This window comes from Amblyomma mixtum, chromosome 1 (genome assembly GCF_055824585.1).
Source record: "Amblyomma mixtum isolate Tamu chromosome 1, ASM5582458v1, whole genome shotgun sequence".
Lineage (NCBI taxonomy): Eukaryota > Metazoa > Arthropoda > Arachnida > Ixodida > Ixodidae > Amblyomma > Amblyomma mixtum.
In genome coordinates this window covers 23,098,477-23,116,384 of record NC_143012.1, presented here as the reverse complement: position 1 = coordinate 23,116,384, position 17,908 = coordinate 23,098,477, and the positions used below count along the sequence as shown (strand labels likewise).

Genomic DNA, 17,908 nt, shown 5'->3' with positions numbered 1-17,908 from the left:
GTGTCTCAAGGAGGGTTTTGTACAAGTACAAGAGGGCGTCCTGTGTCGATAGGTGAGGGCGAAAGCCAAATTGAGTGTTAGGTAGGAAGTTGTTCTCTTCCAAGTATCTACACAGTCTCATGTTGATGACCCTTTCTATGAGCTTCCCCAAACATAAGGTCAGCGATATCTGTCTTAGATTATCCAGTTTAAGGGGTTTGTTCGGATTCGGAATGATGGTTTGGTTGGTTTGGTTTATGGGGTTTAACGTCCCAAAGCGACTAAGGCTATGAGAGACGCCGTAGTGGAGGGCTCCGGAAATTTCGACCACCTGGGGTTCTTTAACGTGCACTGACATCGTACAGTACACGGGCCTCTAGAATTTCTCCTCCAAAGAAATTCTAGTCGCCGCGGCCGGGATCGAACCCGCGTCTTTTGGGTCAGCAGCCGAGCACCTTAACCGCTGAGCCACCGCGGCGGAATGAACCGAACCTCGGCCGTCTTCCAGGATACTAGTAACGTTCTTGTAGCCCAATGTTGCTCGTTGAAGCATTCCACAAGCTAGGTGATGGTGTCATCGGTGAGGTTAAATAAGAGCTTCGCTGTTATTTGATCTCGACCTGGAGCTGCATTTTTCCCATGGCGCGATTTGTGCTTTCATTTCTTCATTTGTGAGTGGGATGTCCAGCTTGGGATTCGGCAGCCCAGAATACTCCGGCTGTTCCACGACTAGGTCCGTGCACAGATACCTGGTCTTGAGCTTGGTTTGAAGAAAGGAAATGGCACAGTAACTGTCTCACCTATTTCGGTGGACGCCGTAACTGCGCCATAAGGGAAGGAATAAAGGCCTGAATGAAAGAAGGAAGAAAGAGGGGCCGCAGTGGAGGGCTCCAGAATAATTTCTACCACCTTGGGATCTTTAATGTGCACTGGCATCGCACAGCCCACGCGCTCCTTTTGCGTTTAGCCTCCATCGAAGCGTGGCCGCCGCGGTCGTGTTCGAACCCGGGTACTCCAGCTCAGTAGCCGACCGTCGTAACTGCTGAGCGACCGCGGCGGGTTAGACACACGTTGCTAAAATGTGGCCTAGAATAACATATGCACAACTAACTGATCGCTGTCGCGCAAGTAGGAAATTTTGTTTATTAAAAAAGGAAAGCCTCTATAACTATCTGATTTGTTAGTTTCAGAAACGGAAAAAGAAAAAAATACGCTGTACTTGCAAACCTGCTGCGGTGGCTCAGTGGTTCGAGCGCTCGGCTACTGAGCCGGGGTTCCCGTGAGTGTCGTCAAAGCAAGGTTGCTACTGGAATATCAAAAAGAATCCCGATAACTCCTTGATCTCTTTTAGATAACTTGGTCGAGAAAAGTGAAAACGATATGTTTCTGGGCTACGAAAACTTAAAATAGCTCTGCTCATCAATTAAATGAACAAGTTAAATGTGCGAGCTGCAACTGTCACCTTGAAGAACTGTTAAGGGCCCAGTACAGAGACCATGTAGAGAAAGGGTTCTAAATTTGTACAAGAGGATTAGCGCTTGTTAGTGATACGAGCGAAAGCTCTGCTAAGCATGGTTGTGCATGGTTTGGCGCCACGGACTCGGTCCGGTGCGCGCCTCATTGATGGCGAGACGAAGTATTTGAGCGCCAGAGAAACAGCTGTTCTACCTTCGCTAGTCGCATGGTAAAGCAGCGGCGAAGCTTCGAGCGAGCGCAGCTGCGGTGCCTCTTCACACCAAGTCACGTGGCATGACGTCACTTGAACATCTTCGCGCCACCAGATCAAGGTCAAACTCGCACCAAACTTGACTTTGGAAGTTGTAGTGCGGAGAGTAGAGCTTCCGATCTAATATGTCCTCGGTCACAATAAAATTCAGGGGAGCACTTTGTTGACCTAAAGTGCGGTGAGGAGGAAGCCTTAGGAGCGTGGTTGCTACTTGTGTCACTGATGTGTGGTTAAGATGTTAAGCTTCGCCTCTGAGTGGAACGCGACAGCGTCTTGCAACGCTGCCAGGGAGTCCACAGAACGCCATCGCCCGTTCGGCTGTACACCTTGCTCGTCAGTAAATTGGTTTTTGAGGAAAGGAAATGCATCTGCCTCGCGTATATCGGTGGACACCTGAACCTCGCCGTAAGGGAAGGCAGGAAGATGGGAGTGAACGAAAAGACCGTATTGACTAGACGCGCCTTTGTTCATTCTAAACTATCGAGCTGGCATGGCGGAGTGGTAGCGTGCTCGTCTCGCGCTCTGGAGACCCAGGTTGGATTCCCCACCTCGACCAATTTCCTACTCGATTTTATTTATTTATCTGGTCTGTCTAGAAAGGTTAATTAGGGTAATTGGTTAATTAACTAATTAACTAAACTCAGACGCTCCAAGTAAATTGGTTGCATGGTTACTAGCGAAAGTACGATTGGCCCCGTTTGAAATTCGCGCTCTGTGACGTCACGACCATTTCGACCAATTGAAAAGCGTGACATTTCTGTCGACAACCTCTGCTTACAACGATGAGGCATTAAAGGCTTCCGCCTTAAAATGCACCCATTGGCTGTAGGCTAGTAACGTCGGGCGACCGAAAGTGTCGTCAGTTCCTGTAAATGCATCGACAGCTCCTAACGTTATCGCGTTGCCTACACGTAAGGTAATCATGTAGGCTCCACTTTTGAATAAATAACACACTATGTGAGCCCTTGAGAGGCATGGCCACTATGTCGTGTCATCCACCCAATTCTTCACATGTAGTGGGTGCACATGACACGCCATCTGAAATATGAGAGCAGCGGGTCATCAGTCTGTAAGTGCAAAACTAGTCACGTTAAATGAAAACAAGACATCGTATTATGACTAACAAAACGGCCAGTGGTCAATGCAGTTCGGCTGAAAACCATAAAACGTGTTCAAACGTGCGCACTATGCAGTGACCGCGACAAAAAGAGAGTATGTTACAGGTGCATTGCTCCACATTACGGAAAAGTGGGCAGAGCAACACGCCGCTGATACGCATGAATCGTACGGTTATAACGCGTGGTCGGGTACGCACTTTTCTGCAAGGTAGCTCTGTCTGTTTAAACGAACGCAAAATGCACGTAGCAATGAACACTGGCACGGTTTCCACGAATGGTTCAGCACCATGCAAACGCAGAGCACGCCCGCTGAGCTAGGCGTGCGCCGGTTTTTCTGCACGACCAAAGATTTACTAACTGCAGCCAGATTTCTGTGAAACCACAGGGAGAGAGAAACAACAAATAACACAATGGAACGTCAGAGACCTGCTACGTGACCCCGGTGATACGTATAAAACAATTTATCTTTAAATTCCAACCGAAGCTGCTCTGTGTGCAGGAGACGCACCTGAATGCCTTTAATACAGTCTTTATGAAGCAATTTGCTATACTGCAACGTTTCGACTGTCGTATGCCGTCAGGCGGTGTGGCAATAATACTAGGTAGGTCAGTGGCATGCCAACACTTAGTTTAAAGCATCTCTTGAAGCGTATATATTCGTGCCATACTTTTTTGTAGACTAGTAACAATTTGGTCTTTATTATTCCTCCCGACTACCCTTCAGCATTTTAGAGTGAAAGTTTAATAGATGAAATTCGAGAACCATGCTTACTATTAAGTGATCTTAGCGCCCAAAACATACTATGGGCTGACTCCCATTGTGATGCGGGAGGCCAACGAACAGAAAGGTTCCTCTTATCATCTGGCGCACGTTTGTTTAACAAACACGAACCCACTTACTATAGTTCCACACATAACATATATTCCTAAATTGTTTTAGCGATAGGCCTACCCATCCTTATGTCATGTCTTGTTTGAAAATTCATACTGATCACTGATCATTTCCACTGATCATTTCCCAAAAGTATTGCAGACAGAAAGGTAATTTGATACGCTGCTAAATCACAAACAGTGCCGACTGGGAAAAGTTTAAAGTTTTCCTGATCGTACAGCTCTATTATTCATATTCAAGAACTGTGCGCATAAATTACACAGAACATACTTAATGCAGTGCGCCAATCCAAACCACAGTCCACAGGTATCGTACTGCTGCGTAGCCATGGTGGAATCAAAACTGTGAGAAAGCTAAGAAAAACAAAATAAATCCTGGAGCAAGTTCTCTCGCTACCCAACAGCTGAAAATTGGATTGCAAATCGAATGGAAGACGCATACGACTTTTAGCTAAGCGAGGTAGTCGGTCAGCCTACGTCTCCTTAATAAATTCGCATACGGATGCAAACAAGGTGTACGGCATAATAAGAAAGCTAGAAAGGGAAACTATAAACCCATTTACCTCTAACTAATAAATTGACATGAGGAGACATCAGAAGCACAAGCAGATGCACTTAGAGAGCACTTTTCATTGGTATCGAGCTCGAGAAATTATTCGCCTAAGCTTCTAGGTGACAAGAGTTGGGTGGAACGAATACAAGACAGATTCGGCGAGATGCTGTGGGGAAGGGTACAATAGACCACTAAATAGGCGCGAACTTGAAGCAGCCAGTAGTGGATGAAATTACGTACGAAATGATAAAAAGCTCCCGAAACTCTTGAATGCGTACTGGTTCTTTACAACAAACTTTTCCCTACTAGAAAGCTACATTCTGCTTGGAAAGAGGCTATAGTTATTCCTTTTTTAAAACAAGGAAAAGATCGCTCTACCACTAAAAATTACAAGCAGGCTTGACCAGTTCCCTCTGCAAGTTTGAAAAAATAATGGAGAGGTCTGTTATATTTCCTAGAACGGAATGAGATATTAGACCCTTTCCAGTCTGGCTTTACAGCTGGGCGGTCTGCCACATGTAACTTAGAGCTGCGTGAGGCCTATATTAGAGATGCATTTACACATAATCAGTTTTACCTCTCTGCATTTTTGATCATGAAAAAGCATATGACACGTCTTGGCGTTATGTCATCCTGAAAGATCTGGCAACTTACAGGATAGGTGGGAATATGCTCTACATTTTGCGTAGCTACCTGACTCACCGGGCCTTCAGTGTCAGGGTGCGAAATTCTCTATCGAGAGTTTTTCTGCAAGAAAATGGCATTCTCCAGGGCGGCGTACTGAGTTGTACTCTGCTCATCCTGAAAATTAACTTTTTGGGGGACATCATTAATCTGGCATCTTTTTTCTGTACAATCTATGTGGACGACCTGCAGATTAGTTTTCGGTCTTTAAATTTTTCTATATGCGAGAGACACGTGCAGGTGACGATTGACAGTATAGTAAAATGGGCCAATTACAATGGTTTTTAAATTTAACGCCGCGAAAACCGCCTACGTACTTTTCTCACGGAAACGACGAGTAGTACCGAGGCCTTCCGTATTTCTTGGTAGGCAGGAATTAACGGTAACGGGAGCGCAAAAATTCTTAGGTGTAATTTTAGACGACACCCCTGCTGGGGTAGCGGTACAAAATGCCTGCTAAAACTCCACTGTGGTCTGATTATTTCAAGAGTAGACTATCGATACAGATTGTTCCCATCTGCAAGAGAATCAGTCTTAAGATTTCTCGATCCAGCACATTACATGGGCCTTCGCTTGTCTGCTGGTGCATTTAGAGCTATTCCAGTTCAGAGCTTATATGCTGCAACTAATGTGTGGAGTCTCTCCAGTTAGTGAACATACCTATCGATGATGTGCGCTTAAAGTTCAAATCGATTAGGTATCAGCAGTGTCGAAGTTCATTAATTTGAACCTTAGCATTGAGGCTGTATGTTAGCAGACCACTTTACCTTTCCTTTGATGATACGTCTGAGAAAGTCAGCAGATGAAATGGAAGTGCCTCTCGATGACTGCCCAATAAAGTGCTTGAATGAAGCACCAGTTCCGTAGTAAACTCAGCTAATGGAATGTGATAAATCATTTTGGCTATTCCTAAAAGGAATACCCCTTCCCAAGCTATGAAAGAACATTTTTTGTCGCTTCAAGAAAAATACACTTCTGAAGAGTTCTACACTGATGGATACAAGAGCGTAGAATCTGTTGCTTGCGCGGTTGTTGGAAAGACGTTCTCGGCCACCAAAACCATCAAAACGGATGCAGCTCTCTTCACAGCTTAAACGATCCCAATCCTCATGGCTGTAGATAAGATTTTAGAAAACAGAATAACAAAATGTGTCATACACACTGACTCACTTAGTGCTGTCTCAGGGCTTTCAGGTGCACGGAGAAATATGAATGCCATTTCTAACGCGCTGAAAAAAGGCACTAATGGAGTCATTAATAAGCGGTCTGCAACTGGCGTTCTCTTGGGTCCCTAGACACCGTGGAATACGTGGAAATGAAGAAGGCGACAAGGCGGCAGCGTCTGCATCCAAACATATGGGACCAATGGATATTATCCACATTCCTTACCAAGAATACCGACTTCCCATCAAACTCAGACTGATTCAACTGTAGCATAGTGAATGCGTTGAAGAAACTGATAATAAACTGCACACTATCAAGCCTCATGTGGATGACTTGAAGGAACATTTAGAAAATCGTATCGTTGAAGTGGCGTTGACAAGATTGAGGACAGGCCACACACACAGGCCACACACACACAGGTTTTACAAGCTTTGCACCTTTGCAGGGACTTAATATGTGAGCCTATGTCATAGCCTGCTGGAATATCGTTGTATATTAGCTTAAAGGGTACCTTGGCATAGACAAGAGGGCGCCGTAGCCAAGCACGGTGGGAATTCCCCGCCCTCTTGCTCTTGGCAAACCCTTCTACTTCCCTCCGTTAAAACGTGTTACTTTTCTTTTTTCCGGGCCATCACATCGGTTTAATCCTGTCAAGTTTAGATTTCTGATTATATTCCACCCATTTACACTGGACATCTTTTTTTACATTCGCAGCATTTCATGACTTTCGCCATTTCTCTCATAGTAACCATCCAATGTCAGTCTCTGGCGCTCTTTGGCGTAAGATGCCCTTGCACCAGCAAATATTATTAATCACCATCACAGCTACGCTGCCGATTCCTTAGCGCTAGGAATTTATTGCAAGGCCCACCGCCCCAGTTCTCAAAAGCATTGCACGTTGTGTGGGTTTGAGGTCGTTGAAGTGCAGGCCGCAGTTCTTTGCGAATCGCGAACGGGATCCATCGTAACGTTGGTGCGAACATAAACCAAGCGACGACGGCTGGTAGAGGCCATCGACATCCGGCCGGCAGTAGTTTTCTTACAAACACTAGGTGGAGGTCCCTAGTATGGGACCCCAGTGGCGGTGGCCGCCGCCCGGGCGCGCCTGACTAAGGCTTGTTGGGCCTGTAAGTCGTGGCAGCCGAGCAGGGTCGCCTCCCAGTCCTCCCGGGTTGGGTTGGGTTGGGGATGGGGGGAATAGCGGGGTTGGAGGAGCAGGCCCACACCATGTGATAGGTGTCAGAAGACACCGCACTACAGTGCGGACAGCTGCCGTTAAAGGAGGGGTCAAAATGCTTTAGTGCTGCCGGGCACAGTAATTTATTGGTGAGAAGGCGTAGTGTTTGTAAAGATCAGTCCCTTACGGACTGATCCAAGCATACCTCCTGTCCTTTCTTAATAAATGTTTTCAACACCACCCAGTAGTTTTATTTTCGGCTGCTAGACGGCAGTGCAGCCCTCGCTGCCAGCAATCGCGGAGTCCTCGTTAGCGTTTCCATCGCTTTGCGGCACTTTTCTCCTATTTTGCCATGAGAGAGTCCTGACTTTGAATCATAGCGCCGGGAGAATGTTTTTCAAGTTCGAATCCACATCTCTTATTCATAAATGCACCTTTCCCTGCTGGACAAGCGGCAACAAAGCCAGAAAATGCCGAACTATCGGATCTTGCTAACAAAAAAGAATCCGCCTTTGTCTGGCATTTCTTGGCGCCTTCAAATACACTTTTAACGCCGACGGAACGCTGGTCTGGATCACGATGGTTAACTTACTACTTGTCTGGGGTCTAACCTCGCTAACTCTCTAGACCTGCCTGCGTCTCGACCACCGTGCACAACTCGAAGATTAAGCTGTTAAAACGAAGCGAAATGGGTGAGTTAATGGAAATTAGCTTCTCACTAAAGAGCATAAAAAATTGGCGGGGGGCTTAGCTTTCGTTAAGCCTGGTAGGTTGCGAAAGCAGGTGTTTTATACTGCATATGCAGCGCCTCTAGTGGGAAGAGCGCGGCGCGCCGTGGCAAGCGGCCGCCGTTGCCCGACGAGCCGAGTTGGTAGCCCGTCTCTCGCTCCTGGTATGACGTCACGCTACAACGTCACTGGCGCCTCTAGCGGGAGGAGCCTCTAGGAGGCGTTGGAGGAGCGCGGCGCGCCGTGGCAAGCGGCCGCCATTACCCGACGAGCCGAGTTAGTAGCCCGTCTCTCCCTCCTGGTATGACGTCACGCTGTGACGTCACTAGGCATGGTATGTCGTCAGGGGTCATTCAAAAGGTCAAACGTTGCAAGCGGCCGCCGCTACGCGAAAGGCCGTTCTTGGGAGTAGTATTGCTTTCGCAATAAAACGGCGGTGACGAAGTGTCCCCATCTTCAGTTCACTGCAACATTTGCAAGTGTTCGCTTAGGTTTCATAAAAACTGTGCAGCACAGGAACTAGACTACGCTTATAGTGCCTGAAACATGTTACATCGCTTAAAGGCCCGAAAAAAATTGCATCAGTCATTCCACCATACTGTTCTCGTAAAGCTAGCGTCCTTCGTTAAGAGTTGACCCCCAATAGCGTCTATTGTTCAGCTGTTCTCTTCTTTTGTATCTGTTTTTTACTTTTAATGCCCGAATTTCAGTTGTGGCTGCACAAAAATGCACAGCAAGGTTTAAGACATGAGCGCCTGTGCTTTTCTTTCGTATAGCCGACATCTTTTGTGCTTGTTTTCGATAAAATAGGAAAACGTTAACCAGCAGTTCACAGCGCACTTACAATTGAATGGGGTGAGGGGGAGCCAGTGTTTCGAAAGTAATTTAAGGAACTATGGACAGTTGTTTTAGTTGCATAATTTATTCTCCGTACTAATGCGTAATACATTCATAATATTAAACATCTCGTGTTTCCCTTGGTACAAGTAAAGAGCGCAGCTGAATTTTTTCTCTCATGCTATTTCGGATTGGGCTTCATGAGCCGAATTTTGACACTGACGTCAGAGGTGGGTTTAGGTCGTATGAGGCCTTAAAGAAAGCTGCGATACAGTCACCGACACATCGCTTGCTGTCATTCCGGCTCTTTAAGCAGGCTGGCTTATGCGTTGTAGTGAAATAAAACTACGTCTTAGCGCCTGTATTTCAGTTTTCTTCCTGTTACCTCAACACACTTTTCACGTCACAGCCATCCTTCGATTGTTGCGACCGAGACAGCAACAGTAAAGGAGTTCAGTTATCAATTCAGTGGTTGTAGAGGAGTTCCACTGTGCGATTCCCTACTAATGTCTAACAAAAAATTTGGAAGAAGAAAACACGCAAACAAGTTTGGTGACTTTCGTTTGAAAGATCTCACCCGCACCCTTCACTAATTAATGGCAGTTAGTTCAGCCGAATGACCAATATCGTTGCCTGAACCGCTGCTCTATGGTAACGCGCTAAAGACAACTTGTTTATTCTCGCAGCCATCGCCATGCTTTCTGGCAAGCCTTTCTAGCGCTCGCTATGCCTGCTGCGGTTAAAGGCCGCTGTCACGACCGAGCGGCCAGGTGTGGTCTTCTACACCTCAACGTTCTCACCAGCCCACTGAGGCCGCTCTCATTTGCCGCTGGCACTGGTCCACTTCACACTGAAGAAATTTGGGTGTCTCCCCTCGCCTGCGTACATTTCATACTTAGCAATGCTAAACCGCCAGCCATTTTTTTTTTCATTTGTGTTCGTGGTAGACTGCTCTTAACTGCATCCTATGGAAACGAGGAGGGTGTTTTGTCCTCATTCATAGATAAATGTTAAGCGCAGCTGGAATGTAGTCCATCGAAAAATGATCGACTTTCACGTAGAACGACGCGCTTTGCGACAACGGTTCCGTTGCTGTTGTCAAGTTTGGTCATTCGTTATTGCAAAGTTTGTCCTGTTGCTAAAACTGGATGTGCCGACGAGTTTCTTAACTGAGAGGCGCCTTTTCTGACATGTAAAATTTATTTCAGGTTATACTTCACTCATTACCTCCTCCTTATGTGGGCAGTGCTTTATTAAAAAAATAAAGGTGACAATGTTCTACAAGCGCTCTTTTTGGAGAATGTTGCTAACCGACAATAATAAAGCTGTTCGATATCGGTGTTTATAAATTCTCGCCATTCTTGGGATGCATCTCGTAGTGGTTGTTCGCTTTGTGTAAACACGTGTTTGTCGGAATTTTAAAGTAAAGTACTTGTTGCACGTAATATTTTAAACATATTACCATTTTTTTCGGTAATGATGCCTGTCTTAGTCGAAGCATCTCTTTCCATGTTCAAAAATAATCTCGCTTTTCCGTTTAGAACAGCTTCATTAATCGTTTATTTAGAAGCAGTCTAATTATGTCCGGCTGTCGATAAGACAGTTTGATTGCCATATTCACCGCGGATATCTTGGCTGTGACCTTCACTTTAATTTTCAAGAACTTCTAACTTGAAAAAGTGACATGCCAGCCAATGAAATGTAGTCAAGCTGCACGACTGAATATCCCGTGTGTTTCATTGATGGTGAACTAAGTTTGTTTTTAAATAGGTTTTTTTTTTTTTTTACGAATGAAGACGGCTTTTGCAGCACAATAACATCAGCGTTGGAGGACATCAAAAAAGAGGTGAATAATGTCAAAGGTGCACTAAAGAGGAATCTGAACTCGTATTTTTGCCGCGGGAACTCGATCTACACGTTCCGAGAATTCTTGGAAACTTCGAATTATTTTTCCCTAATTTAAATCGGATTAACGTCCGGCTCCCGCCCTTTTTTTTAATTCCCCGCAGACGGTAGGAGGAGTTAACGCATGGAGTGCCTTTCAGGCAGTCGCGTGGCGGCTTTTCTTTCGCTTTTATTTTTTTTTAAGTTTCCATGAATAATTAGATCTAATCAGAGACTACATAGCTTCAAATTAGGCCCACCGAAATAAAAATATGCGTGGACTCTGCTTTCGCCGATTACTACGTAACCCTCCGCTGATGGCAGAGCGGAAAGCCGCCACGGGACTGGTAGAATGGTTGGTTTACTCATCCCACCGTCTGCGGGGAATTAAAAACAAAACAAAAGGCGTGAGCCGGGACGTTTAATACGATTTAATTGAGGTTAATAGAACGCAGAGGGCAATAATTCGAAGTTTCTAAGAACGCTGGGAACGTGTAGATAGAGTTCCAGCGGTAAAAATACGAGTTCAGATTCCTCTTCAGTGCACCTTTAAGTGGCCAACCAATTCACTAATTTCTGATAATTGACTATCTAACTATTACAGGTAGGCACCAGGTGGCAATCAGAGATTTGAAGCCGGTCGTTAGGAGTACCCATATAAGTTTTTATAATTTAGAAAACGCGATTGCCTTCGGCGCTGTGGCCTAACAAATTGTTGCGACATATAGTGCTGAAATACATGCTCTTTCGAAAAGCATACAGGCAAAGCAATCCTTCCAGTGCACGTATCTAGTCGAAATAGCGAAATTTTGTCGAGCCGCAGCACTAAAGGTAATGGGGTTTTCGAAATTCTGAACACTGATATGGCTGTTACTAACGACCGGATACACATCACTAATTTCAAATAGGTGTCTAACTGCCGTATTTAAAAATTTCATTGTCAGGAATTGGTTAAGCGCTTAACTAGTTAACATCATTCGCATGTATTTTGGTGTTGCCAACACAGGTACTGTTGTGCCGCAGGAGCGGTCTTTATAGCTTGAAAAGCCTATTTTTAAAAATGCTGGTTGGCCTTCACTGAACCACCTGGTATATTCTAGAATGCTCATGCAATACAACGTTTCCTGTCTGTAGTGTACACGGCGCAATAAAAAGGTTAAAATGAAAATGTACTTTACGAATTTCATTTAGCTGCCTGTCTGCGTTCAACCAAGCCTGACGGGTACTCCCAAGTTTTCAAGTCTAGAGGAAAAAGAAATAAAGCCTGTCCAGCAACCCTTCGAAGTATTGAGCGAGTGCCGCTCTTTGTAACGAATTTGTCATATGCTGATGCAAGCACAAATTTCGTTCGCTTACAAGCTAGGAACTAGACGAGTGCCATTACATGCATTAAGTATTGCGCCAGATACTGCCTGAAGTTTTATACAGCTGAGTGCTGACAAACTGCGAATCAGAAGGGCAGTTCTGTGAACAATTGAATCCATATGGCCGACTGGGTTTGTTTGCTTCATGGATTTGGGCAGACTTCTTAGACGGAGGATACTTTACTTAGTCAAAGGCTCCATTGTCCAGTGATGTTAACAGGCGAGCGGACATGAGCGCGCTTGCGCTCTCGCGCGCTCGCACGCACGCACGCACGCACGCACGCACGCACGCACGCACGCACGCACGCGCGCACGCACGCACGCACGCACGCACGCACGCACGCACGCGCGCACGCACGCTCACTCGCACGTACGCACGCACGCATTCACGCTCACACGCACGCATATACAAGCACACACGCACACTGACACGCCATTGTTTGCCGTTATTTTCGTGGCCAACTGTGACTAAACGCTGTAGCCACCACTCGCTGAGTTCCGCGCGCCTGTTAATAACATCGCTGGGCAATGAAGCCCTGGGCAATGTATAGTATCCTTCATCTGAGAAGTCTGCCCAAATAAATGGAGCAAAGCAACTCGCTCCGTCATATGGGTTCAATTCCTCGCAGAATTGCACCTCTTAGTCGCAGTTTATCAACACTCAGCTGTGTAAAATTTCATGCGGTATCTGGTGCAATACCTGGTGCGCGTGATGGCGCTCTTTTTATAGCATGCGAGTGAACAAAATCTGTGTTCGTTCATTCGTAACAAAGAGGAAAGCTGTGCTATCTCAATACTTCTAACGGCTCCTGGACTGGCGTTATTTTTTTATGTTGACTCCAAGACATGAGAGTACACGTCAGTCTTTGGTTGAACGCGGGCACGCAACTAAATGAAGTTCGCAAAGTACATTGCGAATTAGCATTTAAATTTTTTTATTGCAGTGTTTACACTACAGACTGGAAACGTTGCAGTGGGTATGGGCATTTTAGAATATACCAGGTGTTTCAGCGAAGGTGAACCAGAATTTTTAAAAATGGTCTTCTCGAGGTATAAACGTGACCTCTTTGGCACAAAATTATGTGCGTTCGATGACATCAAAAAAGAGGCGAATAATGTTAACTGATTAGGCGCTTAAAAATTTGATATAATTAACTTTTAAACGGTTGCAATTATACACTTGGATGCACTAAGAGGTGTGTATCCGGTCTTTAGTAATAGCCATCACAGTTCTTTAAAATTTCGAAAACGCGAATACCCTAAATGCTGCGGCTCGACAAAATTTGTCTATTTCGACAAGGTACTACCTACACTGGAGGAGTTGCTTTGTCTGCATGCTTCCCGAAAGCACATGCATTTTGGCACAATGTAGTCAAAATTTGTTGTGCCACAGCGTCGAGGGCAATCGCGTATTCTAAATTCTATAAACTGTTATCGCTAGTACTAACTACCGGCTTGAAATATCGAACTGCTAGCAAGGTGCCTGTCTGTTATAGTTAAATAGTTTATCATGAGAGATTAGTACGCTGGCTAACTAATTAATATTATTCACCTCTTTTCTAATGTCTCCCAACGCCGGTATTATTATGCCGCAAAAGCCGCCTTCATACCTAAAAAAAAATCTAATTTAAAAAGTATTGGTTCATTTTTGATCACAGACCCGGTATATTCAGTCGTACAACTTGACTGTAAGTATTTCTTTTGCCGGCATGTCACTTTTTCAGGTCAGATGTATTTGCAAATGAAAGTGAAGAGCACTGTCAAAATATAAGCTTTGAATATTCCAATCAAAGTGTGTTATCAATAGCCGGATATATTTGAGTGCTCCTAAAAAACGATTAATCAAGCTGTTTTTATCAGGCAATGGAGACTATTTTTAGACAGTGAAAAGGGGTGCTTCAACAAAGACAGGGATCACTCCCGCGAAAAAAAAAAGACTGGCAGTGATGTTTAAAATATTACGCACAACAAATGCTTTTTTCTTTGAAATCCTGACAAACAAACGTGTACGATATACAAACACCTACTAGAAGATGGGTCATAAGAATGGCAAGAAATTATAAAACACAGATATGGTTAGGCAACAGCAACAGCTTTGTTATGGTCGGTTAGCAATATTCTCTATAAAAGGGCGATCGTAGAACATTTTCTCATTTACTTTTTTTCGTATAGCCGTGCCTATGTAGCGAAAAGATACAGAGGTCGGACCTCGAAGGAAATTTTTGTGTCAGAAAGACGCCTCACAATTCAGAACTTCGTCGGCATGTCGAGTTTTAACAATTAACAAACCTTACAACAATAAATGATAAAATTCGAAAAGAACATAAAACGAAACCGTTGTCAGAAAGCATGTCATTCAAAGTGAAAGTCAATCTTTTTTCGGTGGAGTACAGTAAAATTGCGCTTAATATTCACGTACAGTGTGTTTCACCTGAAACTTAACACAAATTTTAAGAATAGGATTTCGGAGTTAGCGCTTTTTTCGGCATAGCATTGTCACCAGTGCCGTACATCAGAACACAACTAAGCTGTGTTAACTAGCATGCTGGTTACCCGGTCTTGAATTTTAAACTTTTTAATTATTACTGTTACAACAACAGCAGCAGTACAACAGCAACAGTATTTTGTTTTGCTATTCACTGTACTGATCGTGCTCGAGAATTTATGGGCTCTTTGCGATGATTTCTGCTTGCTGGTCATCTTTAACTTTAATTTGAAACATTTTTTACGCTTGAAGCTGCGTCAAGCCAGTGCCTCCGTGTCCGACAAGTTTTTGTTTTTAATTAATTGGTATTAAAGTAAATTGGTGCACACCAATTGGCACACTGCCAGGTTTAATAAGAAAACAAGGACACAGAAGGACTACCCCGAAGTGGTCCCTATCATTATTTATTTACTGTTTGCCACCTGCCAAAAAATGAACAAAAAATGTTTCTGTGGAGACATTCAAGAGCCACATCATTGCCAACACAAGCTATACTTGCGTATTGAGGGTGTCCTGCATGTAGCCCTAAATTGTGCGTGTTCCTTTCGATTTCAGTTCACTTCCGAAATTTCATGGCATGGCCAATACATCTTTTGAGACGCTTAGACGTTGGTTGTATGCACGCAATGCGGAGAACGAGTTAGATTTGTTAATGGTAGCATTCGTGCCTACATCCAAAACTCTGGACAAAACTTATGTGAATAGTTTCAGATAAACAGCACTATTATGGATTCGGTATGGGGGAGGGGTGAGGGGGGGGGGGGGGTCGATGGTTGGGGGGCTGTTTATAGTTAAATTGCTTTTGGCATTAGCCGCGTGATCACGCATCATCCGTGCATACGTTGAGAGAGCAACCCTTGTGCTAACCACTTTATTTCATTTCTGTGCAGCCAATGATATTCACAGAAGAAAACCCCGTCTTCACTAATACTACCTTTAAGCTTAATTCCACGCTGTACTAGGAGGGGGGGGGGGGGGGGGGGGGGCATTAGAGACGATATTTGGACGATTAACGAAAGTTCCGTGCAACACTGCGGTTGTGGGAAATAACGAAGTGCAGGAAGCGAAGTGGGCTATTAGGTATCCTGTAATCTTTATGTACTCTGTAATCTTTATATAATCTGCATGTAATCCGCCCATCCCTCATGTAATGCCCCACAACCGGGGCCTTTGAGGTAATAAATAAATAAATAAATAAATAAATAAATAAATAAATAAATAAATAAATAAATAAATAAATAAATAAATATAAATAAATAAATTATTTAAATAAATAAATAAATAAATAAAGCAGCATGAGAGCAAGATATGCTTTGAAGACTAGGTATTTCACAATAGAAACACTACATGCGATTCGTCTGGTGGAAGGAGAGAGAGACTACAATGGAGAGAGGGAGGTTAACTATAAACCACCGTACTCTACCTTACCCTACCCTACACGTGGAGAGGAGGGTGGAGGGAGTGAAAGAAAAAGAAAAGAGGAATGGAAGGTCAGAACAGAGGAGCAGGGAAAAGCAGCTGTGTCAGATGCCACTGAACTCGGGTTGTTTTGAAAACCGTGAAGTACGTTGAAGATCACACATCAGGACGACGTCCGGTATTGTTGAGAACATCAGAATAACGCCCGGAAGTGCAACAAACTTCGTTTTCAAAATGCGCCTCTACATTCCATAGCAACTCCAGGTATCAGCCTGGAACCGGCGCCTAACACTCACGCAGCACTTGCACACAAAATAATGGTGAGGGTTGCAAGTGTCTCCTAGGTTATAAACTTGTAGATTTATTTCCGTAATCGGCAGAACTACATTGTGGCCCAAGCACGATACTTCGAAAACAGATCAGCAACACAATAATGAAACGTTGAGTATATGAGCGTCTTGTCCGCAACGGCAATAAGTCGAGATCCGGTGAAATGCGAGGCGCTGCACCTTTTTAGCCTCTGCCTCAGCAACTGGGGCACACATCAGCTTCTTTCTTTTGCAACGGCTGCATTTCAAAAGATGATACCTTTTCGCCCATAGCGATTGTCCTGGCGTTCTGAGCTTTCTGAAAAAAAAAACACGCAGAGGAAAACAATGCAGAAATTATTTGAATATTTTGGATATCAATCAGCCTTCCCCGTGTACGACAAGTATGTCATAACTCAATCATGGCAAGAATTTTATGAGCTGTCAATTTATATATCAGCGGAGGAGGTTAAGTTGTTAAGCATTTGAACGAGACAAACCTTAACTGCATGGCGAAGAACGCCTATCCGCCGCCAGAACTTCAGCGCTACGGGGCTCGATAGGGTCATGGCGTTTTGGAGGCCGCCATCAGGTTGTGCTGCACGACAGAATGTTCCCCTCTGTATTAGCCTTGGTCACCTTACAAATAAAGGTGCTCAAGCATGTCAGTCGAACTACCTTTGGCGTCTATTTCACTCTTCAGGGTGGACGCTGCTGGAGGCTTTCATGTTTAGCGCACACACAATGTTGCCAGAATGGGACACTTCAGTTTTAAGGCGTATTCGGCTGCACTACTATAACTCCTCACGGAAGCTCAGCCCACACCCGGACTCTCCCGGACACGACGCGATTCTCAGGTTAAGAATCGGAGTGCCGGTTAATGCCTCATACTGTCGTTAGCAGACGTGTCGGCAGGAGTGTCGACAGACGCGTCGGCAGGAGTGTCGACAGACGCGTAGGCAGGAGTGTCGACAGGCGCGTCGGCAGAAGTGTCGACAGACGCGTCGGCAGATTCGTCCGCCTTTCGGCGTCACTGCTTAAAAGGCTCAAGGTTCCAGCATGAATAAAGGCGGATCTAGTGAATGCATGGGCTTCATAAATAAAATAAAAGGAGTAAAGTCAAGAAACGGAAAATAAAAATAAAAATAAGAAAATAAACGAAAATAAAAACAAAATAAAAGTAAGATGTGAAAATAAAAATGAAAAAAAAAAACTAAGAAAAGGAGCAAAAAATAAATGAAAAACAAAACATGAAAAATAAAAAAGTAAATAAAAACAAACAGTGGCCAGGAAACGCTTTCGCCTTGCAGCACTTTAGAGAGCCAAAGTGCCCCCTGAATTTTTTCTTCTTTTCCCCTTAGCGGTGGCTAAATAAAAGGCGGTGGCTAAATAAAATAATGAGGCCATAGGCCTCATTCTTTACCATTTTTTGCGGCTTTGCTTGTGAAGGCTGAAGGTCTTCAAAGTACTAGAAGGCCTGGACGGCCGTTAAATATCCCAAGAAAAGATTCGTTAGCACCGCGCCCTCCTCCCGTCATGCAGGTCTCAAGTTTCAGGAAGCCCTTCTGTGCATCCTTAAGGCACTTGTCCT

At 44.5% G+C, this 17,908-nt stretch overlaps 2 protein-coding genes across 4 annotated transcripts in view; one reads left to right on the top strand and one right to left on the bottom strand.

Moving 5' to 3' along the window:
• The window catches only part of LOC149365714 (putative RNA-binding protein 46), a 378,374-nt gene that overhangs the window by 103,783 nt on the left and 256,683 nt on the right, over positions 1-17,908 (top strand). The window lies entirely within an intron of this gene.
• Positions 16,452-17,908, bottom strand: part of LOC149365721 (sodium/iodide cotransporter-like) — a 46,384-nt gene continuing 44,927 nt past the window's right edge. The window contains exons 15-16 of the mRNA XM_089576319.1: positions 16,818-16,915; positions 16,452-16,636 (exon numbers count right to left, since the gene is read on the bottom strand). Of these exons, the coding sequence (XP_089432445.1) occupies positions 16,535-16,636; positions 16,818-16,915 (200 nt within the window). The 3' untranslated portion in view covers positions 16,452-16,534. The remainder of the gene's footprint in view (positions 16,637-16,817; positions 16,916-17,908) is intronic.